General features: G+C 34.9%; 2 protein-coding genes across 7 annotated transcripts in view; both read right to left on the bottom strand.

The window, feature by feature from the left end:
* The window catches only part of slc26a6.2 (solute carrier family 26 member 6, tandem duplicate 2), a 406,025-nt gene that overhangs the window by 345,138 nt on the left and 34,119 nt on the right, over positions 1–26,768 (bottom strand). The window lies entirely within an intron of this gene.
* Positions 1,858–26,768, bottom strand: part of mgll (monoglyceride lipase) — a 34,035-nt gene continuing 9,124 nt past the window's right edge. For 3 of the 6 annotated variants that reach the window (XR_015496905.1, XR_015496906.1, XR_015496904.1), the window contains 7 exons: positions 22,604–22,710; positions 21,687–21,823; positions 12,355–12,465; positions 10,899–10,988; positions 6,958–7,173; positions 4,250–5,251; positions 1,858–3,842 (listed from right to left, as the gene is read on the bottom strand). Coding sequence is in view for 3 of the 6 variants with exons in the window: in XM_087262909.1 (XP_087119035.1) it covers positions 5,135–5,251; positions 6,958–7,173; positions 10,899–10,988; positions 12,355–12,465; positions 21,687–21,823; positions 22,604–22,710 (778 nt within the window). In the remaining 3 variants the exon portion in view is untranslated. 6 annotated transcript variants of the gene reach the window in all.

Genomic DNA, 26,768 nt, shown 5'->3' with positions numbered 1-26,768 from the left:
GAAGGGCATCCACTGCATAAAACATATGCTGGATAAGATGACGGTTCATTCTGCTGTGGCGACCCCTGATGAATAAAGGGACTAAGCCGAAGGAAAAGGAATAAATGACCCCATTAATAAAGAAATAAGATAACTAAGAATCACACACACACACACACACACAAACACACACATTCACTCACTATCTCTCTCCTTCAATCAAGACATGAATTATAATACTGGTGAGAAATCCTTTTTGAAGATTAAATTATGGCCTTTAAAAGTACAAATAATCTACTAACTTTCCTAATGAAACCCATTTGAATTACTGATCTTAATTAAATTTGTAGTGAAAAATAATGACAAAGTCAATTAACCTCCATTTCATAGCCATTTATAACAAAATAATGTAAAGGTTATGCCTAAAAAATAGCAAACAACATAAATACACTCACCGGCCACTTTAATGGGTACACCTTATTAGTACCGGTTTGGACCCCCTTTTGCCTTAATTCTTTGTTGCATAGATTCAACAAGGTATTGGAAACATTCCTCAGAGATTTTGATTCATATTGACATGATAATATCATGCAGTTGCTGCAGATTTTTGGCTGCACATCCATGATGTAAATCTCCCGTTCTATCACATCCCTAAGGTGCTCAATTGGATTGAGATCTGCTGACTGTGGAGGCCATTTGAGAACAGTGAACTCATTGTCATGTTCAAGAAACCAGTCTGAGATGATTCGCGGTTTTTGACATGAAGCATTGTCCTGCTGGAAGTAGCCATTAGAAGATGGGTACATTGTGGTCATAAAGAGATAGACATGGTCAGCAACAATACTCAGGTAGGCTGTGGCGCTGACACAATGCTCAATTGGTACTAATGGGCTCAAAGTGTGCCAAGAAAATATCCCGCACACCATTACAACACCACCAGCAGCCTGAACCGTTGATACAAGGCAGGATGGTTCCATGCTTTCATGTTGTGGATGCCAAATTCTGACCGTACCATCCGAATGTTGCAGCAGAAATCAAGAATCATTAGACCAGGTAACATTTATTGATACTTCTATTGTCCAATTTTGCTGAGCCTGTGTGAATTATAGCCTTGAGTCACTTTTATGTGATTGGCTGGTTAGAAATTTAGTTTAGTTTTTAGTTTTAGTTAACAAGCAGGTGGTCAGGTGTACCTAATAAAGTGGCCGGTCACTGTACATTTTGCTTGTATAACATTCTAATAAAAAAGTACTAAAATAATTTATTTCCTAATATAATAACTAAGAACATATAATATGGGAATTATCAATATTAACCCAATTAGAATTAATGCAACAATCACATTTCTTTAAATGAATAAATTTTTCCTCTGACAAAATCAGGTCCTGCTTTGTTTTCTCTAAATATCTATAAGCAATGAAACAATATAACTTTATGCTTTTTATGCCAACTGTAACACATTCGTCCATGTTTAAATTTAAATAGGGAAAACGTTTATAAATGACTACATGCACAAGCCTGTTGCCTACAGAAACTAGATCAGAAATTCACCAAGGGAAACAAGCCCACTGGAATAATAGCTGTGTGACTTCAAAGGACCGTTTTCTAGAACAAATTGGATCATAATTTAGTTTTACACTATCTGGTTCTAAGAAAGGTCATTGCAGTGAATTCCTGAGAATCATTGATTCAGGCATTGCGATCAGAAAGAACAATCTTAAACAATTCAGATGTTCTGGGAAGAAAAGGGCTTTTTATATAGAAGGGCTTTTTTATTTAGAGCCTCGGGGTTTCATTAAAACACATGACCAAGACATAACACCATGGTGGAATCATCTTCAGTCAACCAACCAAGCAATAATAAATCCACACAAACTATTTCCATCATTTAAAATTTATTATTTTTTATAATTAACAGTTCCATACAGATTATTACGCAATTACATTATAGCTTTCATTTCTGTTTAATATATTACAGCATTTATGCAAAGAACTCAGAACCCTTTTTATATCAAATGTGCCATTTACTAGGACAGTGCGACTGCAGGAGAGCATTTTAGATGTCTTTGTAAAGGCAAGCAAGTTCAAATCCAAATGAATCCTGCATTATTGCCCAATGTAAGAAATAACGTCCTTGAGAATATGAGCTGCTCCTCCAATCCCAGTGTTCCTAGCACTTCCTCCAAAGGAAGATTTGAGAAATTACAGAAACAGTCAAAGTCGAAGAAGATTATCACTGAGACAGATTAGGTTATTCTACAAATGTACGTGTGATCCTTCAAAGACAGAGAGACAAATACGTAATAAAATGCAGTACATGTAAAACAAACACCCAAACTATATAGCTTCCCTTTCTATACATATATAGTCTCTCTCCAAAATGCATACACAAACATGCACACTATTTACAATCTGGACATTTCAGTTGTGTATGTCAGTATTGTTATTACCAGAGCATTCAACGACAATCTATAAAAGTAAGATAAAGAAACGTTTTGCTTCCATTAAAAATGTGCCACATTCAATTAAATGCTCCACATTCTCTGATAAAATGCTTTCGAGTCTTGCATGCAAACCTTTTGTAACAAAATTCACCCTTCATCAGTCGTGGTAAATGTTAAGCTGGTGTGAGCGACTGACCTTTTTACAATTCCATGTTGTTTTAGAGCTACAAACCCCATTAGCACCCGGAAGGTCTGCGATGAGGCCAAAAGCTATTGTGAACACACTATCATTTCAACAGTAACATATTCATTAATAGAGTAGTCAAACAAATAACAAAACAGTTGTAAAAAATAACAGAATGAGATATTACAATTCCAGAGCTTGTAAGGAAGAATCAGCTGTAAATCGGTTTCATTTTCAGCAAACGCAGAGGCATTTACTTTTCATTTACTCAAAGGAATGAAACAGTCTTAGGTGTCTGAAACAGTCAAACCACAAAAAGAAATCTCTCTCCAATTTTCCTTGTTGTGGCCATATATATAGGGGGGATCTCCTGCATAGTTAGATGTGTCTGTAGTGTAGAGATTATCCAATTGATCTCTATGAGTGCAATGTTAGACTCGCCCAGCGGACATTTTGCTCTCTGAATGTCTCAAGGCATTTCCATATTCTCGTTCGGTTTGTTTTCCTGCCAAGCTATATGTAATATATATGGTTAAGTTGCTTGGTAACTGCGCTCACAGCAGAATGCAGTACTGCTGTTGTCCAGCGGGGGCAGCACCGCATCTCTAATGAGCAGTGGACAGCAACGAGAGTGTTTTATTACTGTGGCAACACGAAAAGAGAGCTCAACACTGAGGGCAAGCGGCATTCATTTTCCTGTATGCCATGTCCTGCAGAGCTGATGCCTTTTGAAGTTTGACAGGGAATAAGAACTCCCACAGAACCCTCACTGGCCATATTAAAGCTTAATTGGACCTTAAAGCGAGACACTATTGGAAAAAAATGCTGCTTTTTTAATGCACCTGTTAGTTTTGAGGTTTTGGCTTTTATTTTTTTTTATGGAGCCACATCAGTCTAAAAAATAAAAGCGTTTTGAAAAGTAAAGCTCAAACATGCACAGCACAATTCACATTTACCAAATCCAATTTGTGCATTCAAAACACAATTTGTGAATTCACAAGTAAAAAATCATAAATATTTCCCAAATGAATTGCATGTGTACATTTCTGAATTGTGTTTTGAGTTTACGAAATGGATTTGTGCATTTATGAGTCATGTTTTGAATTTATCAATTGGATTTGCGTATTTATGGTTTGTGTTTTGAGTTTACGAACTGGATTTGCGCATTTATGAATTCTGTTTTAAATTTACGAACTGAATTTGCGTATTTTTGAAGTATATTTTGAATTTACAAACTGGATTTGCATATTTATGAATTGTGTTATGAATTTACTAATTGGTTTTACGCATTTATAAATTGTGTTTTGAGTTTACGAACTGAACTTGCGTATTTATAAATCATTTTTTTAATTTACAAACTGGATTTGGGTATTTATAAATTGTGTTTTGAGTTTACGAACTGAACTTGCGTATTTATAAATCATTTTTTTAATTTACAAACTGGATTTGGGTATTTATGAATTGTGTTTTGAGTTTACGAACTGAACTTGCGTATTTATAAATCATTTTTTTAATTTACAAACTGGATTTGGGTATTTATGAATTGTGTTTTGAGTTTACGAACTGAACTTGCGTATTTATAAATCATTTTTTTAATTTACAAACTGGATTTGGGTATTTATGAATTGTGTTTTGAGTTTACGAACTGAACTTGCGTATTTATAAATAATTTTTTTAATTTACAAACTGGATTTGGGTATTTATGAATTGTGTTTTGAATTTCCGAATTGGATTTGCGCATTTATGAATTGTGTTTTGAACTTTCTAATTAAATTTTGTAAATGTGAATTGTAAATGCATTATTATTTTAAGCTGATCTGGCTCCATACTTTTTCAGTATAATGTAAGGAAAACATTCTAAAAAACACCTTCATGTGTTTCTTTTGTCACAGTTTAACAATACTTCTCTATATTTCTATATTTTTAAAGGCCGTTTTTTTTTTCTCCTGCACTATATTTCCATTTCAGCAGCTTTCAGATCTTACATTCATCACATTTTTACACCAATTTGTCAGTTGTATCTATATGTTGAAAGTTTCTACCAAGGGATATATGTCTATACATAATTTATCTGATTGCATATAAACTTTTATTCTTAAAAAATATTGTTATTATAATATTTTTGCTGGCTGTTCGTTGTAGTTTCTGAATTATGGAGTGATAAAAAAGACCCTGTGGTGTCAAAAAGATCTTTTTTGAACCTGACTTCAGTTCAGATTTTTATGCTTGAAATATATTTTAATGAGCCTCGTTTCATATTTAAACATAGCATATCAAATCTTGTTATAAAAAATTTATTTCTTAAAGTAATTGGTCAACTGGTGAAGTATGGTGATAATTTTTCACCTTTTTCATCTCCAGTGCTTTGCCTTATGCTCAAAGGTCACTTAGTAAAGACCTCTAGGTTAATTAAACAGAGGATAGTATTGTTTGCATGTAGTGCAGGCTGATATCTCTCTGTAAAGTAGAGATGTGATTGGACAGGGGCGGAGCTTAGGCATGTGTGTGTGTATGCTGTGATTGACAGCTAAGAGGTTTGAGGGGCAGGGACTCTCTCCAGGATCCAGGTGCTCACCTCCTTTAATACAGACTCGATTGTTTCAGGTAAGTCGTGATGTAGGGCATGGTAAGCTTCTTCATATACCTGTTTGTCACAGAGAAACAAATCTAGGTTAGTACACACACACCAGGGAATGCATATAAATGAGTGTTTGTATACAGATGGTCTATTGTTTTTATGTTATGAGGGCAGAATGAGCATCTGGATCAAGTTATGCTGCAATATTCAAAACATCTACAAGCACAACATCACCACGAGTACATGAATACAAATTATACTTATATATTAACACATACATACACATGTACAAATACACTCACTGGCCAATTTATTTGGTACACCTATTTAACTGCTTGCTAACTCAAAGTTTAGTCAATCACATGGCAGCAACTCACTGCATTCAGGCATGTAGACATAGTCAAGACAATCTGACGAACATGGAGAATGGGGAAGAAAAGTAATTTAAGCGACTTCAATTGTGGCATGGTTGTTGGTTCCAGACGGGCTGGTCTGAGTATTTCAGAAACTGCTGATCTACCGGGATTTTCACGAACAACCATCTCTAGGGTTTACAGAGAATGGTCCGAAAAAGAGAAAATCTCCAGCGAGCAGCAGTTCTGTGGGCGCAAATGCCTTGTTGATGCCAGAGGTCAGAGCACAATGGCCAGACTGGTTTGAGCTGATAGAAAGGCAACAGTAACTCAAATAACCACTCGCTACAACCAAGGTATGCAGAAGGGCATCTCTGAACGCACAAAATGTCGAACCTGCTCTAAAGCAGCAGAAGACCACAACGGGTCCCACTACTGTCAGCTAAGAACAGGAAACTGAGGCTGCAATTTGCACAGCCTCACCCAAAATAGAAGATTGAAAAATTTTAGCCTGGTCTGATGAGTCTCAATTTCTGCTGCAACATTCGGATGGTACAGTCAGAATTCGGCATCAACAACATGAAAGCATGGATACATCCTGCCTTGTATCAACGGTTCAGGCTGCTGGTGGTGGTGTAATGGTGTGGGGGATTTATTCGTAGCCCATTAGTACCAATTGAGCATTGTGTCAACACCCCAGCCTAACTGAGTATTGTTGCTGACCATGTCCATCCCTTTATGACCACAGTGTACCCATCTTCTGATGGCTACTTCCAGCAGGATAAAGTGCCATGTCATAAAGCACGAATCATCTCAGACTGGATTCTTGAACATGACAATGAGTTTACTGTACTTAAATGGCCTCCACAGTCACCAGATCTCAATCCAATAGAGTACTTTTGGTATGGGGTGGAACAGGAGATTCACACCATGGATGTACAGCTGGCGAATCTGCAGCAACTGCGTGATACTATCATGTCAATATAGACCAATATCTTTGAGGAATATTTCCAGTACCTTGTTGAATCTATTTGCCACGAAGGATTAAGGCAGTTCTGAAGGCAAAATGGGATCAAACCCGGTACTAGTAAGGTGTACCTAATAAAGTGACCGGTGAGTGTATATATGTTTAAATATAATGCATGTATACAAATCCCTCTTAAACAAGCATAACAACAAGCTAATATGGAAAAAGGGAAAAAATATATATATAAAAAATTATATTACTTTTTGGAATTACCGTAAATAATATTTTATTTACAACAACTGCGATAATTTGATATTCTGTTATTTAAAATATTTGTTATTATGTATTTTTGGTATTCAGAATAAGTAATTCACCACAGACAAATGTATTGACATGAAGTTGAGCAAAATATTTGCATTATTTTGGCCAGTATTTCTGAAGGTTTGACCCACCTTCAGTTTTTTATCAGTGCTCTTGGCTTCATTATACAATAACCGAGAGCCTCTGATGTCACACAGTTTGTCGGCGTCTCCATGTAGAATGTAAAAGGGCCACCTGATGTCTGGTAACTCTCTCTCGATGCGAGACGTCGCATCCAACATCTGCATCCCGAACGAGACGCGTAGCCCCCCATGATAATTCAGCTCATCCTTTTCATATGCCTCCACCTGACAGACACATGGAGATGAAGAAGTATTAAAAACACAATCCCAATAGCACTAACTCCGTTTTCAAGACAACCCTCTTGCTGACGTAAATAGTCTCAAGAAAAACAACAAATGGCACTAATATTTGCTTATAGTTTGCTGCAATACTATTGAAAATCAAGATTGTTTTGTTTATATCCATGACTGATCTCAGATAGTGTTTAATAGACAATAGTGTTTAATCCACCTTATGTTTAATCCACATAAAAATAATTTATTAGCTGTTATTAAAAACTTTAATTTGAGTTAACCAGTTACCATCAGTAGACCATGAATATCCTATGAATTACTAAAAAGCAAAAAAACTAAACTTTTTGCAGCAATATTGGGGACATGTCTGGAAGATTACTGTACTGGAAGATTACTAGGTAACACTTGATGGTCCATTTAAGTGTTAGTAGCCTGTCTGCTTAATATCTGTTGATACTGCTCCTTTAACAGACATTTAACTGACTATAAGAAACTTTGCAAGTGCATGTCAACCTACACTAACCCTAACCCCAACCTAACAGTCTACTAATAATCTAATGAGAATTAGTTGGCATGAACTGTAGATGCAATGTAACTTAAATCAACAAACGGACCATCAAAGTAAAGTGTGACCAATTACTATACTGTAGTAAATACATACAAATCTGGTGAAGTCAGTGAAGAGTTTTGGAAACAGATATGCTTGTGATGCTAATGGCATTCATTTAAATGTAATAACATACAATTAAATGTATATTTTAATGAATATAATAAATAATTCTTGCTAACTTCTGGCTGCAGCTGTATCCCTTCTAGACTTCTAGTATCCATTCTTTGTTTCAGAGTTTCCTGCCAGAGGAAGTGACATCACTTGGAGCAGGTCAAATACTTTTTCTAACAGTGCTTTTCAAAATGCTATGCCTTTTTATAACCAATATTAAAGTGTTGACTAGAATATAAGGAGAGACACAAGAAGTATTTTTTGTTACTGAAATTACAATTGAGCCTCGGCTCAGTTGGCGTTTCTGTGTGGAGTTTGCATGTTCTCCCTGCATTCGCGTGGGTTTCCTCCAGGTGTTCCGGTTTCCCCCACAGTCCAAAGACATGCGGTACAGGTGAATTGGGTAAGCTAAATTGTCCATAGTGTATGAGTGTGTGTGTGTGGACGTTTCCCAGAGATGGGTTGCGGCTGGAAGGGCGTCCGCTGCATAAAAACTTGCTGGATAAGTTGGCGGTTCATTCCACTGTGGCGACCCCGGATTAATAAAGGGACTAAGCCAACAAGAAAATAAATGAATGGATGAAAATTACAATTGATAAAGAAAAACTATTTATTTAACTTAACAGAGTAAAAAAAACATAAAAAAACAAAGATGAAGACTTAATTATTTCATGAGAATTGAAGCTGAATAGTTATAGAGGTTAATGTATTATAGTCTTTTATATTTGTATGACAAAATATCTATGAATACACATTATATATATACTATGATAGCAGCTTTGACATGCTGTCCCGAGTGAGAACCATGAGCTTGGAGATTGATGAGCCCAAGGTTCCCGCCTGGTCAATGAGCACTAGGAGGGATACAAGATCAAGTATTTCTCAAGAGCCTATATACTTTGGTTAATATGGTGGTTCAAATCGATTTAGAATGCATGCGTTAAGTGCTTGTGACAATTCAGTGACTTATGACAATTCACTTATGTACATGTTTTTAGACTGTTGAAGGAAACCGGAGTACCCAGGGAAAACCCACGTGAACACGGGGAGAACATGCAAACACTGCACAGAGTACCGACTGGCTTAATTAGAACTTGAATCATTGGCCCTCCTGCTGCGAGCTAGTAGCGCCAGCCACTGAGCCGCCATATCACCCAATCATAGAATTGAGGAGGATGGAGAAGGAAAGGATAGAAGGGTGCTTTCCAAAGCGATAAGGATCAGCTGTAGTCAATCATATCACGTGCTCCTCTCGAAATCAGTTTGTGAATCTTCACATAGATTTAACAGAGATTGTGATTTCTGATTTAGCTTAACATTTTGTTTATTTTATTGTAAAGCTACAAAAAGCTCACTGAAATTAAATGTTTTAATTCAATGTGGTAAATGAATCAGATTTTATGATTTTATGTTGTAAATACTGTCACTTGACCTAATAAGACTTCAGCATCATGACTAGTGTATACAGCATTAAACTTTATTGTGCTATAACATGAATTATTAGTTTTATTGTAATAAATTCATAATAAGATGTAAAAAGATCAAAAGAATTCATTAGGTAATATGATTAAAGTAATTTTTGCTATTGTTATGAAATAAATTAGGAAACTAGCCATGGCGACTTTAATAAAATACAGTTTGCTATATTTACTTTGGGCCCTCAAGCCTCAATCAAGGTTTTTGGCCCATCATAAGAAAATGTTCCGGCACCTCTGGTTTAGAGGTTGTCATTTCAAATATAATGTAACCTTTTGTTTGTTTGTTTTATTGTTAAAAGCTAACTGAAGTAAAACGTTTCAATTAAACAGTGTAAATTAATCTGATTTACTTTAAATGTACATACTGTGTCACCTGACAGATAGAAGACAAATAAAGGAAAAGGCAGATTCTGGTTGACTAGTGTATCCATCATTGAAATCCACTGTGTTCTAAATGTGATTTATGCTATTGTTGCAATAAGTTATCATTTTTATACTGCATTAGTTAAAATGATTTAAAGTAATTTTTTTTACAAAATTTTATGAGATAAATTACGAAATTAAGATGCGCAGTGGCAGAGTAGGTAGTGCTGTTGTCTCACAGCAAGAAGGTCGCTGGTTCAAGCCTCGGCTGGGTCAGTTGGCGTTTCTGTGTGGAGTTTGCATGTTCTCCCTGCATTCACGTGGGTTTCCTCCAGGTGCTTTTGTTTACCCCACAGTCCAAAGATATGCGCTATAGGTAAATTCAGTTCAATAACAGATTAATAAAGGGACTAAGCCGAAAAGAAAATGAATGAAATTACCCATGGCAACTTTAATGTAATATAGCTTGGTATTTTTAACTTCGGTCCATGGCTCTCAATGATATTTGGCTTTTGGTCCTTTATATGAAAACGTTTGGGCACCCCTGATCTAGGAGATGCAAAATGTACCCCCAATTCTAGAGTCACCCATTTGTAGTGTAACTTTGTAATTCAAACAAAGTAATTTCAGTTCTTTTGAACGGAAGTTCCATTAGCTGGAAGAGAAACGCTGTCATCACATGCAAAAAAAGGTGGATAAATGGGTCAAATATTGGTGTGTGTGATGCAGTGTGATATGGCTAAACTGTGTTCACAAACAACTATAAAAAAAAAGGTTTTCTCAGTACAAAAGAACAGAGGCTTGGACCCGGAAACAACTTAACAAAAAGCAGATTCTCTGAGAACAGTGAGCTTCAATTTTTGAAGTCTGGTATATCTATCTTCTAAGGCTAGATAAACGGCACAAGCTGTTTCTGTGGAACATCTCAGTATTTTATGGCCAGGCTGAAAATGAAAGTCATATGTTATCATCTCGATGTATTGCTTATGCTTCACTCTGAAAGAGTAGATTTACAGTGTAAATATTATTTCAACACATTATAAGATTATTATTACAAATAACCCAGCTGGACTGTCTGTTTAAACACTAGCTGTCAGTGGTATAATATACACACATATACATTACAGACGACCTTTCACATACATTCCACATACCTGTTTGGGATCCCGTGAGACAAATTTTGGATCGATTGGGCCGAGAGTGAGTTTAGGAGCCAAGCGGTTTAGAACTTTGGCCATAAAAACCTGCAAAAGAATTCACAGATATTATCAATTTACTGCAGAGAACTGAACATTTTTACACTCTCGTAACATTTCTGTGGTATCAGACACTATAGGACTCAATTTTTAGTATTTACAATTTAAATAGTTCACATTCCCAGTTTTACTAACCATTAGCCATCACAATGCATTAACATTTAGAATTTTCACATTCTGGGTCACTAACAATTAGCAATTTTTTTTAGATAAACTTTCACTTTCAGATCAAGTGTTACATTTACATTTACATGTAAGTCCATTGCTGTAATGGTCTATCACTATAGGTGTATTCATCTTTATGAATGGGGGGATAAACAGGGCGACTAATAATTCAGGGGGGCAAATAATTTTGACTTCAACTGTATATTGGAATATGAATACAATTTCATCAGATGACCTAAATAGCTTTGTTTGCTAACAATTCAGGAACAGAACTTGAATAATCCAATGAAAAATAGCACTGCACAGTTTTTATTGCATAAACAATTCAATAAAATATTTTTTATTGAAGGTTCAAATGGTACAACTTCTTGAACTGAAAATTACCTGAATGCTTTGAACAAATTTGATTTGCCCATACAGTCACATGCCTTAAAAACATATGAAAATGATTAACATTTGCTCCATTAGGGTAAATATCTCCAATGATTCCATGTTCTGACCTGTGGTTCCTGGTAAAATAAAATCCCAATTCAACATTGGAGATCCTGCGATATTACTATTGCGGATGCACATATTGCCATATTGATGCTAAAACGACATATTGTGCAGCCCTAGTTCACAACATACTGTATAAACATATAGTGGCCCAAATATGGACATATCATATTTTGATATTACATATCAAAATGCTATAATTGGAATTATTTGCTGTTATACTACTATATTAGACTACTATACTTTTTTAACTGCTGTAAAAAATTAACAATCTACAAAAACGATCCATTTAAATAATAAACAATACTTTCATGTCATCAAATGCAATTGGAACATGTTCATGGTTAGCATGATGATTTCTCTACATCCACAGCAAAAAAACAAAAACAGCAATAAATGTCAATGTACTGTACAGAGGCAGTTATTGATTGCTTTACTGCTGTTATTTGACAGCTGACATTTACAAGCCATTGTTATTTGATTGCGTTTAACCGTCTGACTGCAGAGGGCAGCAAATCTAATTTACAGCCTCATGTTTCGGCTGTGATTGAAATCAAATGCTCACTTGGGAAGAAGAGAAATTTGCTTGCACTCTTGTGTGATTTTTATTATTATTATTATTATTATTATTATTATTATTATTATTATTATTATTATTATTATTATTATTATTATTATTATTATTATTATTTACCTTGAAGGGTGTAGCAGATTCAGCACTCATCTGAACCATAGGGCCAATGAGAACCACACCTGTAAAATCCTGCGGCCTCTCGCATGCGGTCAGAATGGAAATGGCTCCTCCCTGAAATAAAACAAAAAGACCCGGTCATGTTAGTGAAAACAGCAAAAATATACAAGTTTAGCTGTGGAGTACTGAAAAAAAATTATATATATATATATATATATATATATATATATATATATATATATATATATATATATATATATATATATATATATATATATATATATATATTCATTTATTCATTCATTTTTTTTTGGCTTAGTCCCTTTATAAAGCAGTGGTCACCATAGCGGAATTTAAAAAATAAATTTAATTGGTCAATTTTAAGGGTAAATTAATTGGTAGATTTTAAAGGTAAATAATGTATTATTGATTTTATTGTGATTAATGTTTTTTTCAATAACCCTAATTGTTGTAAAAACTGTTAAAAATTGCAATAAAATTAGCTGTTGGTGATTTAAATATAAATCAATATGTGTCAGATATATGTCAAATATTTTTTATTACTTTTGTCTCTTTAACGTTTCATTAAACATCTGTATTGTTTAGGTGGTATATTAGCCAAACGTCTTCTCTGAGTGTGATACACTTTGCATACTAATGAAGCAATTTTGCAGAAGTAGAAGTTTCCTGCCGCTGGCTGGAAAGATAGAGTGACATCGATATATGAAAATAACTCAAATTCCTCACTTAGCTGTCCTGTAGGAGGTTCTTAAAGATAAAATAATGTTTTATTATTAATTCAGTTGCAGCCGGAAGGGCATCCACTGCGTAAAATAAATGCTGGAATAGAAAGCGGTTCATTCTGCTGTGGCGACCCGCCGACCCCTGATAAAGAAAGGACTAATCTGAAAGAAAAACTAATAAGTGAATATTAATTTAGCATAACGAACATATATTCATGTGAAACAGAAAGAACGTAAATGAGTACATCACTCACAGATCTCTCTTTTAAATGACTATTTTCTACACTTTACAGGAATATATTTGCGCATATAGACTATTTTAATGTGGTGATGCTATTGGCCCTTACCCTTGACAAGAGGCAATTCAATCGTTGCTTGACGTTAAAACAGTTCTCATAACATTATTTATCACTATGTGGATGTAAATAGGAAATACAGTAGGACCATTGTTATTGTTTACATTCCTCAAAATGATCTATACCAGGGGTGCCCAAACCTTTCCTAATGAAGGGCCAAAAACCAAACTTGATTGAGACTATAGTGGACCAAAGGTAAATATAGTTGGATTGGGTATTTTTTAAATAAATTTAATTATATTTAAAAACAACTAGAAACATTGCTTTATACTAGAGTTTTTTACCTTTTATGATGAACTTATTACAGTAAAAACAAAACAATCTAATTTATAACAGAATTACACTGGCTTTTGTCTTGATTCGCTCGCCATTGTCTTCTGCATATAGTCCTCTATCCTTCGAGTGACAGTATATTAATTTTAATTAGTTTTTTTGTAGCTCACCAATAAAACAAAAGAGGTAAAGTAAAAAAAAGATTACGTCAAATAAAAAATGATGACCTCTGTGTTAAAGGCATTCACCCCAACCCTCTCCATCATTCTCACTCTTTTCTCAGGTGGGCCAAATCAAAGCTTAAAATTTTGGCCCACGGGCCCTACTTTGGCCATCTCTGCTCTATAAATTAGATTAGTCAATGCCAAAGCCAAAATTGGAAATACGCAGGGCATATAGCTGTTTAATAAAACAGTTTTGTTTAAATGCACCACAAATAAATGGTTATAGTCACTGAGAAATGGTTAAAAATATTAATTTTTTAAAAAGTGGTGCTTATTTACACTGAGAACTGCAAAAGAGTAAGAGATCATACAAAATCATATGATATTTTGAGCAATTAAAATTTCTTCCTGAGAAATGGGTACCAAAACGTTGGTTTGAAGAATGCTGGCAAAGTCTAACACTTTAAAATAAAAATTAATTAGCATTTTGAGGCTGCACTGTGATACTTCAAAAGAAATTTCAGTTTAATTAACTGTGTTACTTGCTGTTTCTTTGTAATTAATTATATATATATATATATTATATATATATATATATATATATATATATATATATATATATATATATATATATATATTTGATTCATTTTTTTAATCACAAGTTGATGGTTATTACATTTGGGAAGTTTTAAATCTGACTATTCACCGAATTTATAAAAAACATGTTTTTCCTCCTCACAAGCCTTCCTCTAGGCGAGAAGCCCCTAATTGGTAATTTTCTGATGCTCTGCTTCATCTCGTCGCCATTATGAACCTGCCCATGAATATTCATGAGGAGAGGCCAGCATTCAAAAGAGGTGGAGAGATTAAAGAGCAGTTCCCAGCACATTTCAAAGACTCTCCGATAATGGCCAGCGTGAAGTTACACACACTTTCAGTCCACATCCACAATCCCAAACACACACTCATTCTGGACACACGCAACCAAATGCACACCAGCCCCAAATAAATAGGTGGTTTGCTTTGATTCGATTACATAATGTAATTGCTTTTTAATTGCAATAAATTGCATCCCTGGGAGTAACGTTTCAAACACACCCAACAGACCGATAATTATAACAGCTTGTATACGTGACTTCCTTTACAAGCACACACACACACACACAATTTTGACACTGATCACTTTCATCTGTAAACATGCGATAGGAAAGCAAATGTTTATTCAGCCAGTAACTTGGGTTCCTCAGGTCTCAGGAAGCGAAAAGCACAAGGACAGACAATCCCATGGTTATTAAACAATACGCACGTCATTTACACAGGAAACAAGATGGAAGGTCGTTTCATTTTTCTATATTTCTTATCAAATACTTGAGGCTGTGATTATATAAGGACCAAACAGGCTGGTGTATTACATAAGGGACAAGATAAGAGAGAGAAAGAGGGGAAGAAATAAATAAAAGTAACAGAGACGGAGAGCAAAAAAAAAAAACGCACTTCATTATTTAGATTGAGATCTTCTGGGAAGGAAGAGGGGAGAGATGCATTATGGATATTATTACTAGATGTCTCCTAGCATTAACGTGTCTTCTGTTTCGAGTGAAAGAAAAAATAATGACCTTTCTGCAATGATTTATGCAAGACACTCTTTAATATGTCATTCAGTGAGTGTAATAATAGTTCATATACCTAAAAATGTTGTCAGGCATATTTAGATAATTTGATGAGTCATTTTAAAAGACTCTAATTATGGTTCAGCCCCAAAATACACAATAATTATCACTTTGAATCTTTATAATTTGCTACTGTGCTTTAAACCACTCTATTGCAACCATTTGCCAGCACAAAGTTTCAATTGTTTAAAATATAGGATTTAGAAGGAACACTTTAAAATAATTCAGTAAAGTACAGGTCTGAATACAGTTGAAGACTTAATTATTAGCCCTCCAGTGGTAATTCTTTTACAAATATTTCACAAGCGAAACTGGACGTTTTTCACAGTATTTCATATTTTATTTTCCTTCAGGAGAAAGTCTTGTTTCTTTTAGTTTGGTTGGAATAAAAGGATATTTTAAGGATAATATTATTAAATTATAGGGAATAATTGTGGATCTCTTTGCCCTCCGATATTCATAATGCAGAATCTCTTTTTTTCTTCATATCGTCACTTAAAGGGGTGGTCCAGAGTGAATTTTTAAGGCTTGGTTGTGTTTGTATGCAAAGCAATGTGTACTCAAATAATTTTTTTCATATCTTACTTTGGTTATATACTGCTACTCAGCTAACATGGAAACGACTGTTATTTTTCTTAGTTCCCCTGAAAGCCCAGCCTCAAGGGGCTCTGATTGGCCAGCTAACATGTGCTGTGATTCGCAGATCGGCTCCATGTCACCAGGAAAAGCGTCATGCCCCTACAAGCACGTGCTTTTGCGCTGTGTAAACACTGTCAGTCATTGCAGCTGTTAGCTGTATCAGTTTGTGCCTGAATCAGACAGAAAATGAAAAGGACACAGCTGAACCTCACGTCTGCTCTCTAAAATGAAGTGTCTTTCACATATAATTGGAAATAAGCATGTTTAAGTAATATGAAACATTTACATGAGATGTAGAACGCAAGGAAAGTGACCGCATAGAGAGACACTGCAGTGCTGGTGTAGATTGTGGGTGTTTACAGCAGTTTGATGGATAAATTTAAATTTGCAGCTAAATTGTAAGTGGTGCCAAACAGCAGTTCCAATTGTTTACATCCTTGTTTACGGATCCATGTTACAACATACCATTAATGCTAGAAACTACATGCTAGAAGCATGTAATAAATTAATTTTAACATGTAAAAATACTTAAAGATTGTTGCTCACAATCCGCAGCTTCTTCTACTATGGTTGGTGGAGTTCCTACTTTGAGGAGTTTTTAACCGAATCCAGCACTGAACTGGGAGAGTATATCTTATATATCTTTTTTATAATTCCCTAGAACATAATTAAAATGACATAAGCACTTGCATCTTTGTGTCGTGTCCCTTGAAAGCCTAAATACATAAATTAAAGAAGCTCTGTGGAAATAGCAGCGTTTTGACAGCATTTAAGCTTTCTCTGCTATAACATTACAGCACCTCTGGCCACGCCCCTTTGCTGCATGCGGTGTGTGCGCATGGTGATTGCGTGCAACCTGAAGCCCTTGTGATCTCACTAACCCGCATGTATTTGTTTGTAGTCCTCTAACTTTGTTCGCTGTAGGCTTTGCTAAGCTAAATCTGTATAAGCCAATGTCTCCCTTTGCATTGAACTTTAAGTGCATTACATTCAGAGATGTTGTTTATGTTTACACAGCTACATTACACATCAACTAAAGTTTAAAATATGATATTGTAGTGGACCACCCCTTTAAAACTTACAGTATTAGGATAGCTTTTATGATTTTTTTTGTTGTGATCAAATTTTTATTAGACAAGTGGAAATATTGTCACATACATATAGAAACTGCAATTTCTATTTATACCCCACCTCATCCACCCCTGGCAAATAAATGCTAAATAATAAATTAAACTAACAAACAAAGGAAATAAACAGAGCCAAAAACAAGGAGAGGGTAAAAGAGAGAGAGAATTATACAATACATAGAAATCATGAAAATAAATTATTAATTTTATCTCTGCTTAAAACTTCTTTTAAATCTAACAAACTTGCATACATTGGACATTCACACAAGGGTTAAATAATTTTAAAAAATCACAATAACATGTGTTCTATCTTGGTTATTGCACATATCTATGAGGCAAAAGTTGTTATAGAAGTGCCATGCATCCTTTTCACAGACAATCCCAATATTACACCGTGCAAGAACATAAATCCAGTGTTTCCGGTCCAGGGATGGGATTTTTTTTATATGGTTTGAAATGTTTCTAAATTGCTTTGTTTTGTCTAGTCTTTTATGCATGTATCATTGTATGTATCTTTTTACCTCTGTACTTTTCATATGTTTGTAAATGGCTTTATGGTTTGACTTTTAAAGGAGCTATATAAAATAAAGTTTATTATTATTATTATTATTATTATTATTATTATTAATAGCCCCCCTTTTCAACTGACTACAGAACAAACCATTATTGCCCAATAACTTGCCTAATTAATCTAACTTGTCTACACTGTAAAAAATGCTGGGTTCCACACAATTCCTTTATGTTAAACACAAATTTATTAAGTTAACTTAGTTGTTTTTACAAATTTGGATTGAACACAAAACAATTGAGTTACCCCCAAAATAAATGTAAAAATTATGTTGTTTCAACTCATTTTAAAAAAGTAGTTAAAAAAGTAAAGTTGATTATTATTAATATTAATACTATCAATTTATTCTTGGATTTTCTTTACGGCTTAGTGCCTTTATTAATCCGGGGTCGCCACAGCGAATTAATCGCCAACTTATTCAGCATATGTTTTACGCAGCGGATGCCTTTCCAGCTGCAACTCAACACTTGGAAACACCCATACATTCCCATTCATTCACACATACACTACGGTCAATTTTGCTTATTTAGTTCATTTGTGCCGCATGTCTTTGGACTGTGGGGGAAACCGGAGCACCCGTGGGAAACCCATGCAAACACGAGGAGAACATGCAAACTCCACACAGAAATGCCAACTGACCCAGCTGGGGCTCGCACCAGTGACCTTCTTGCTGTGAGGTGACAGCGCTACCCACTGCGCCACCGTGATGCCCCCATTGTCCAATAACCTGCCAAATTCTTTTAACTTGCCTACTTTGTAAAAAATGCTTGGTTCTGCACAATTCCCTCAAGATGTCTCAACACAAATATGTTAAGTTAACTTAGTTGTTTTTACAAATGAATGTAGATTGAACATAAAACAATTACGTTGTCCCAAAAAAATTAAGAATGAGTGATGTTGTTTCAACTAATTTTAAATTAGTATGAACAAGCAACAAAAGTATTTTTTTATGTAGTTAACCTAGTTTAGCCTTTAAAAATAACTTTAAGCTGAATACTAGTATCTTGCAAAATAACTAGAAAAATATGATGTTCTGTCATTATGGCAAAGACAAAACAAATGAGTCACTAGATAGAGAAACACAGGGTTCCACTTTATATTAAGTGGCCTTAACTACTATGTACTTACTTTAAAATATAAATACAATGTACTTAATGTGTTTATAATGTACTGCTGAACACTTCTGGTGCTCTTGAGTTGGGATACGGATATGGTTAGGGACATGTTTGGTGGTATGGGTAGGTTTGAGGGTGGGTTAAAGTATTAGGGATGATCAACAGTGTAATTACAGATGTAATTACTTGTAGGTATTTAATCAAGCATAAGTACAATGTAAAAACATGTATTTACACAACAATAACTTGACTGTAACAGATGACAAATGTCAGTGTTGTTAACGCCACTTAATATAAAGTGAGACCGCAACACTTTTTAAAAAATTATTATTGTTTAAAACTGTGTCAATCTTCTCTATATTTGAAGAAACAAATCAAAATTTGGTTTTTAACTGCAAGTGTGCTGTTGCATTTTTGCATAAATACATCTGTTACACTAAATGAAGATGTTCAAAAACTATAATAATACAGAATCTTGTGTTTAATGTGTGTTCAATGCATCTAAAATCACTTTTGTATTTATAACTGTAATTAATTATAATTGTATTTATAATTCAAACAAAATGCTACGTCTTGATTTTGACCTACATACAAACCCATTTCTAGTCGATATGGCTAATGAAGTTTCTTGAGTATGCAGCTGCTCTGTTTTATTAATAGGAACAGTCGAGTAAAAAAGAAAAGTAAAGAGCTTCCAGCTGGTTTCTTGTTTTCATTATAAGCGGATTCTTAGCCATGTAGTCTGGTTGAACACGGAAAATGTAACAAAGCAAAAGCAAACGGGTCTTCCTGTGGCCTCCACCCCATGAATCACAGTTTCAAATGGTTTACTTTATTACTCTCAACAGTTGTAGTTGGCTTTGCATAGTTAGTAAACTGAGGGTTATGTGTTTGCATACACAATTTCCATCCTGAAATAATATTTACATCTTTTTGGGTCCTATTCTCAGAAAGAATTTTAATATGAATGTAGGAAACATTTAAATCTAAATGTTAGACGTTTCCACACTTGTGACAATGCAAATACAAAATTGAGCTGCTGAAAAATTGTCCGACAAGATCAGGCTGCGTGAAACAATAGGTACATTGCAATACAAATCAATATGCAAAATAAAAAAGGGAAAATGTGCCATATTATGCGTTCCTATGCAAAAACCCTCCAGCTGGATAGGAAAATACAACTGTGGTTGTACCTTAACATATATGTGCATTCACTTTCATTGCTAATTCTTTCAGCTGAGTGCCTGACTTTGTTCCCTCATAAATACTGAAAAATGTTTATTTGCAAGGTTACACTTTACTATAAAGGCCTTTTTTACACATAAAATAACTAAATACTATTTACTTTACAGAAATTGGTTGTAGTTGTCGGTTTATTTCTGTAAAATTAAGGTTTAATTCAATAAATTCTTAGTTATTGCACATGAACAAACTGTACTTTAAAAGTAAACTACTTTAAATGCACAGATCAGTTTTACAAAATAACTCATTAAAACCTTAAATTTATGATGATTAACCTGAAACGGCTAATTTCAGTATAATTTAACATAATTTATCAGTTTTTCTACAGTTTAAATGCAAATGATTAACAGTAATAAACTGTAATGTAACGAATTTTGGTATAAATTTGGGTTAAATTGGGTATCAAAATGCTTTTTAAAAATGTAATCGAAAAAACAGCAGTAAATGGGGTCGAAAATATTTTGAGCTTGTCGACTTTCAACCATATCAAAAACAAAATGTGCAAACAGCCACATAAGACCACGTACTCTTTGCCTACTGACCTCATTCTCAAACATTACGGTCTTTAACCCTGTTGCAGTGTTTATGTCCAACCTGCTTCAGCACATCTGCCTGTGCTTTTCCATACTGTCCTGAAACTGTGCATGTGTGAGATAATCAGCATATGCATTGAAAAATTGAGCTGTAAATCTACAGAAAGCAGGTTAATTATACAAATTACTTACAGGATATTCATTTAAAGAAGCACATTCCCAAGGCTGGCACCACAATGAGAGACCAAAATTTTCAGATTCAGCCCAATTGCCTACATTTTTAAATTAGGTTTTGATACCAAACCTTACAAAATACATACAGCACAAGTTGTAAATGACAGTGTACCCTCCATTGTGATCTGATTGATGTAAACAGGGTGTTAGATAATCTCTTAAATATATATATATATATATATATGTTACTTTACGACTACTATGTGTCAACTAACTCTTATTAGATTAGAGTATTAGTAGAGTTGGTAGAGACTGTAGGTTTGTTTACATTATGTTTTCTATTACGTTTACAACATAGTTACAACAGAATCTCTAAAGAGAACTAGGGATGCACCAAAATGAAACTGCTGGGCAGAAACCAAAACTTCTGGATGTGCTTGGCCAAAAATCTAAATCATTTGACAGCATTGTAATAATAATTAATTATTTTATTAAACAATATAAGACTTTTTACATTTAACTCAATGCCTTGAATTAAACCAGATAAAAAAACACACAAACAAAAAGCAGCGTAGCCTTTCTTTGGCTTATATTTTTGGCAGATTTTCTCTATTGGCTGAAAATAATATAATTTTCAGCGGCCAAAAATTTGGTGCATCCCCAAAAGGGAACTATCAAGTGTTAGTATTTGGCATGCTACAAAAATTCTTTTGGTTTGCTTGAAATCTTACCATTGAATGTCCAACGATGAAGACGGCCAGCTTGGGATACCGAGCCTTCATGATGTCAATGTGCTGGAGGGAGTCTCTGACGTAAATCTGGAAGTTTTTGAGCTCCATCCTCTCACCTTCACTTTGACCATGACCAACTGAAACAGAAAGAGAGTGTATTACACCCCATACATGTTTTTCTACTCACCCATGTCTTTGTATATTGGCTTACTTTTAAAAAAGAGGAAATAAACAAGGACTGTCACTCACAACACCATGCCAACAACTCACAAAGAAGAGCTCAGGAAATGCCAGGATACAAATGACACGACATTTAATCAGCCAAATTAACATAAAATGAATAATGGAACAAACAAACTGATTGAATAGATTAGAATAATTCCCCCCAAAATCATGTGGCGTACAGACACACTGAGAGTGTAGAGGAGGAGAGAGAGAGAGTGACTTGTAATGCTTTCTGTTTGTTGTATTTCAATAGGACCAATTACTCACACTGAGACAGCAGACAGTCAAATCACACGCTCACAAAACCCCAACTGCTCATCACAAGACGACTCGCTGTCTCTCTGTGTGAATCATGAGTTACCATGGCACTGCCGCAAAACCTCTTTAACATGCTGTACACATAGCACCTGCTATTTTCTATACTCTCCACTCATTTCATCCCATTTCTGTCATTTCTCAACTCCATCCCCCACTCTTCACCCACCCCACAACATCTGTTATAAATGACAGGAGAACTGGGTGGATGAATTACCAGGAACTAGATGGTGGGCGTAAATGTAATTTTTTCACCCCACACTCACGCAGCCTCATAAAGAGCACGCCCTCCTACATCACCCATAAAGCATTGCTGTTCACCCAGCAAATCTGAGCGCTGGGGATTTCAGCCGTTTGATTGGGACTCTGCCACTCACCGTGGTCGTGGGCGAACACCAGAATGCCATGCTGGGTCAGACTGTGAGCAATGTCAGCGTATCCCCCACAATGCTCTCCCGCTCCATGGGCAACATACACCAGCGCCCTGATGGAAGAAGAGGCAGGTTATTGATCCGATGTGGGAATCATAAAGGATTTAGGAGTTTTGGTTCATCAGAACTTTAAAGCCAGTACAACACATAAACTCACAATCCTTATTTCCTCTTTTTTTTTGTTTTGTTTACTCAACCTGTAAAAACATCAGTTGCACCAACCTACAATGTCTGAAGTTGAGTAAACAAAAAAACTCTTTTGGAAATTGGAACTAATAAATAATACATTATCAGAACAAAGAAACATAGTTCAATTGAAATAAAACTAAAACAGTGACAAATAATCACCTTAGGATTATAAGGTTCTATCTGACATTTTTGTCAAAATTGAGTTATTGACATATTCTTATTAAAAGACAACTTATTTTCATTATGGGATGCTTTTTAATAATTGGTTTACATTTTAAGACTTTTTATTTAAAAAAAAACAAATGATACACACATACTGTTTGCTATGGAATACAAAAACATTGAAGCTAAATATCTCAAAATCATTCAGAACTTAGATGGAACCTTACAATTTTAAGGTGACGAAATGTTAACAAAACATTTATTAGACACAGAATTAGAAACAGGACAGGAGGTAAAACATCAGTAACGATTAACAAGACAAGGATCAAAACATGGCAGGACAAATAGGGAAAAATACTTTGCGATGCTTCATAGGGAAAAACAAGACTCAGTGTCTGTGTCAATGAGGGGTCTTTATAGTCCTAGTAATCGGTCCATCATGAACTTCCAGCTGTGTGTGTTCCTCCATTTGAATTATAGTTTGAGCATTACAGGATTTTAATTGTTCGAGGAAATTAATAAGCAAATATATTTGATTTCTCATTTGAGAATGCATTTTGATTTATTATTTGACCGTTTGAGCATTATATTCATCATTTGGGTAGTTGTTTTGAAAGTTCGATTTATTATTTGATCAGAAAATGGTCATTATTTGCACTTAAAAATTACATTTCAAAGTGGCAAATAATGGTACATATTTGTTATGGTACATATGTATACAGTAACTGTCTATTTAACAATATTATCGAATTCAACATTTGAAGTGGATCAAAACCCTTCATCAAAGTCGTCCTAAAACTATCATTTTTGTCCTTTTTATGTCCATTTTTTAATCAACTTCAAATGTTGAGTACTGTATACAGCAACAAAAGATGTGTAGTACTACTATTACTATTAACGAAACTGGTAATGTACAATTTCAACCATATTTTGATTTATTTTCTGATAGTCAGTACTGATGACAGGTCTCAAAATAAGTTTTTCATAATTGCAAAGTAGACTACGCTGGTATACTAAAAGGCTTAGTCATGAATCAATAGCTATAGAACACTAAGTAGACGACAGCAATAATTTCTTTAGCAAATGATATTTGAATAACAAATATGATAAAAATACATTGATATTTTCAATAATAAACAATTTGGAACGAAACAAGAAGCTTCAAAGAGAAGGTCAAAAACAATATATTTTTTATGTAAAACTCTTGCTAATATTAGAAGTGGACTTCAGACAACATTATAAAACCCAAAAACAAAGTTGAGAATCAAAGTATCAAGGTAATCTGTATCTGTATGCTATAGCATGTAGGCATGAGCCGGTGTAAAATTCTGACGGTATGATAAAAATATTCCGGTTTGAAAGTGAAGTTTATTTATAAACTAATTTCAAAGGAGCACATGCCTATGATTGATCACAGCTGGTCCTAAATTAAGTAACGCATGATTCACCAATCAGATGATTCCTAACTACATAACCAGATTTTGTTACTTTAGTTATCTTCGCCTTGTAGAATCCTCCCTTCCACCCCTACTTTTCCACCTTTCTCTTTATAGGGCAGCATGGTGGCCCAGTGGTTAGCACTGTTGCCTCACAGCAAGATTGTCACTGGTTCAAACCCTTGACAGGCCAGATGTCGTTTCTGTGCGGAGTTTACATGTTCTCCCAATGCTTGCATGCATGCTTTCTCCCACAGTACAAAAGCATTTGTCATAAGTGAATTGATCAATCTAAATTAGCACTATAGTCAAGTTCTTAACCAGGAGTTTATCTCTATATAGCAATTTATAATCCGTCATCGGCTTTAAATAAGGAGGGAGTTCTCGAGACCTACCTGTCCCTCTCTTGGGACAGCACGCTCGCTTTATAATCAATCATCAGCAAGTGTGAGCTCTTGAAAATATGTTCATTTAAAAAGTCTGGGTGAAAAAATAAAACTTTCCCCCCTTTGAACACAATATATTTGATTTTGAGAGACATTTAAAGTATTTTGGAGCAGTAAATATGTCAGGCTAAATCATACAAATGAATCTTTGACTTCTTCTTCTTCATTAGTTTCCTAAACACAATTTAAAACTGCAATTTTGGATGTCTTAATACTGTTGTCCTAAAAAAAAGTAAATAAAAAATCATATGTATATCATAGGAATGGTATAAAAGAACATTTTGGCGGTTTTAAAACCTTGACTTTTTCAATCCGCGGTATACCTTAAAAATTGTTATCGTCCTAAGATTAATAGCATGTATACTCACTCATATATGAGTAAACTAAAACAGAAAGTAATGTTCATCATCACAATCTATCAAACAACATTTCAACATGATTTGTAAGAAATTGTAATCAGGCGCTAAAGAAAGTGATCATTAAAAGTAGTTTTAGCCAATGAGATACTAACAGAAAGCAGACCGAAATTCTGTGCGAGCAAAAATGCACGTATGAAAACTGAAAATGGAAGAGAAAGTCATTTGGTTGTGATATTATTTAGAAGCATTTCTCATTTCCTAAATACAGATATAGATCTTTACAAAATAGTCTCACGCAAAAATAAAATCCCATACTCATTAGAAGAATGCACACTAAACCGATCAATACCGACAGAAAGAGAGAAAAGAGGGACAAAGCTAGATGGCGAACAGCCTTATTAGGTCCAAACTTGAGCAGATTTGGTTATGACCTCAGTGCAGCCTCTAATCGGTAACAAAAAGAGTCTTTGTAAAAACATAATGAGCTCACATGGTCTCAGAGGACAGAGTGTGTGTATTTTTACCCCTTTGCTGAATCTTTCCATCTATTTCTCTGTCATGCTCAGAAATGTATTCACTAAAAATAAAGCCTCTCACTATAAGATCCATTTGGTGGCAACAAAGTGTTTATGTGTGTGTTTGTGGTCATGATCATCGTCAGATCAGAAAGATCGAGTCCTTGAAGCCTGGGAATGGAGTTTGTGAGGCAGACAGAGAGACCACTGTGTGTGTGTTTGTGCGCATTTGTCTCTGTGTGTGTGTGTCTGTGTGCGTGTGTGTGTGTGTGTGTGTGTTAGCACGTCTTTGGAATTCCAAAATAGATCTGAAGAATTTAAACTACACAGCATCAAAGGAAGAGTTGACGTAAACAGATAAACGGATGATAAAATTTAGTGTACTTGTACAGTTTTGGCTGTGCTTGTGAGGAGGAACACATTTATGAATGTCTGTTGGCATTGCTGTAGACAGCTGTATAAATATCCATGTTTGGTTGAGGAATTCCTCTCCGAATGCCATTAGATACAAGAGAATGAGTCAAAATGACCGGCATGACCCAACATATCGGCCTGTTCATGAGTGTGTTTCACTTCACCTCGCAGGGTTCAATGCCCAGATTATCTATTGAACAATCTGTCAATCATTACAGGGGTCATACAATGGGCTACTGTGGTCTTTTCAACTTTCACCCACTTCCTGTTTCGCTGGCGGCATTAGACTGGACATGAGGCTACTGTATATGGACAGTCTGGGAAGATGTCTAGACTGTAAACAGAGACTGCTAAATATTAAACTAAGCACTAAGATGAACAACTTGCCACTTCACTGGCGCACATCTGTTTTGATAGTTCTTTTAAATGAAGGTCAACTTAACGCAGACGGCCTTACGATGTTCATGTTTACTGTCAAAGGTTAGTTTGGTGTAGACGTCACCTTAGTGAGTGAGTTCGAGTGGGTTCATAATAAATTTAAGAGGAAACTAAAATTATTTTTGACGAATATTAGAGCTGTCAATGTTGAC

This window comes from Danio rerio, chromosome 8 (assembly GCF_052040795.2).
Source record: "Danio rerio strain M-AB ecotype USA chromosome 8, GRCz13ab, whole genome shotgun sequence".
Lineage (NCBI taxonomy): Eukaryota > Metazoa > Chordata > Actinopteri > Cypriniformes > Danionidae > Danio > Danio rerio.
Note: the sequence above shows the minus strand (reverse complement) of the source record. Positions and strands in the feature narration are given on the sequence as shown.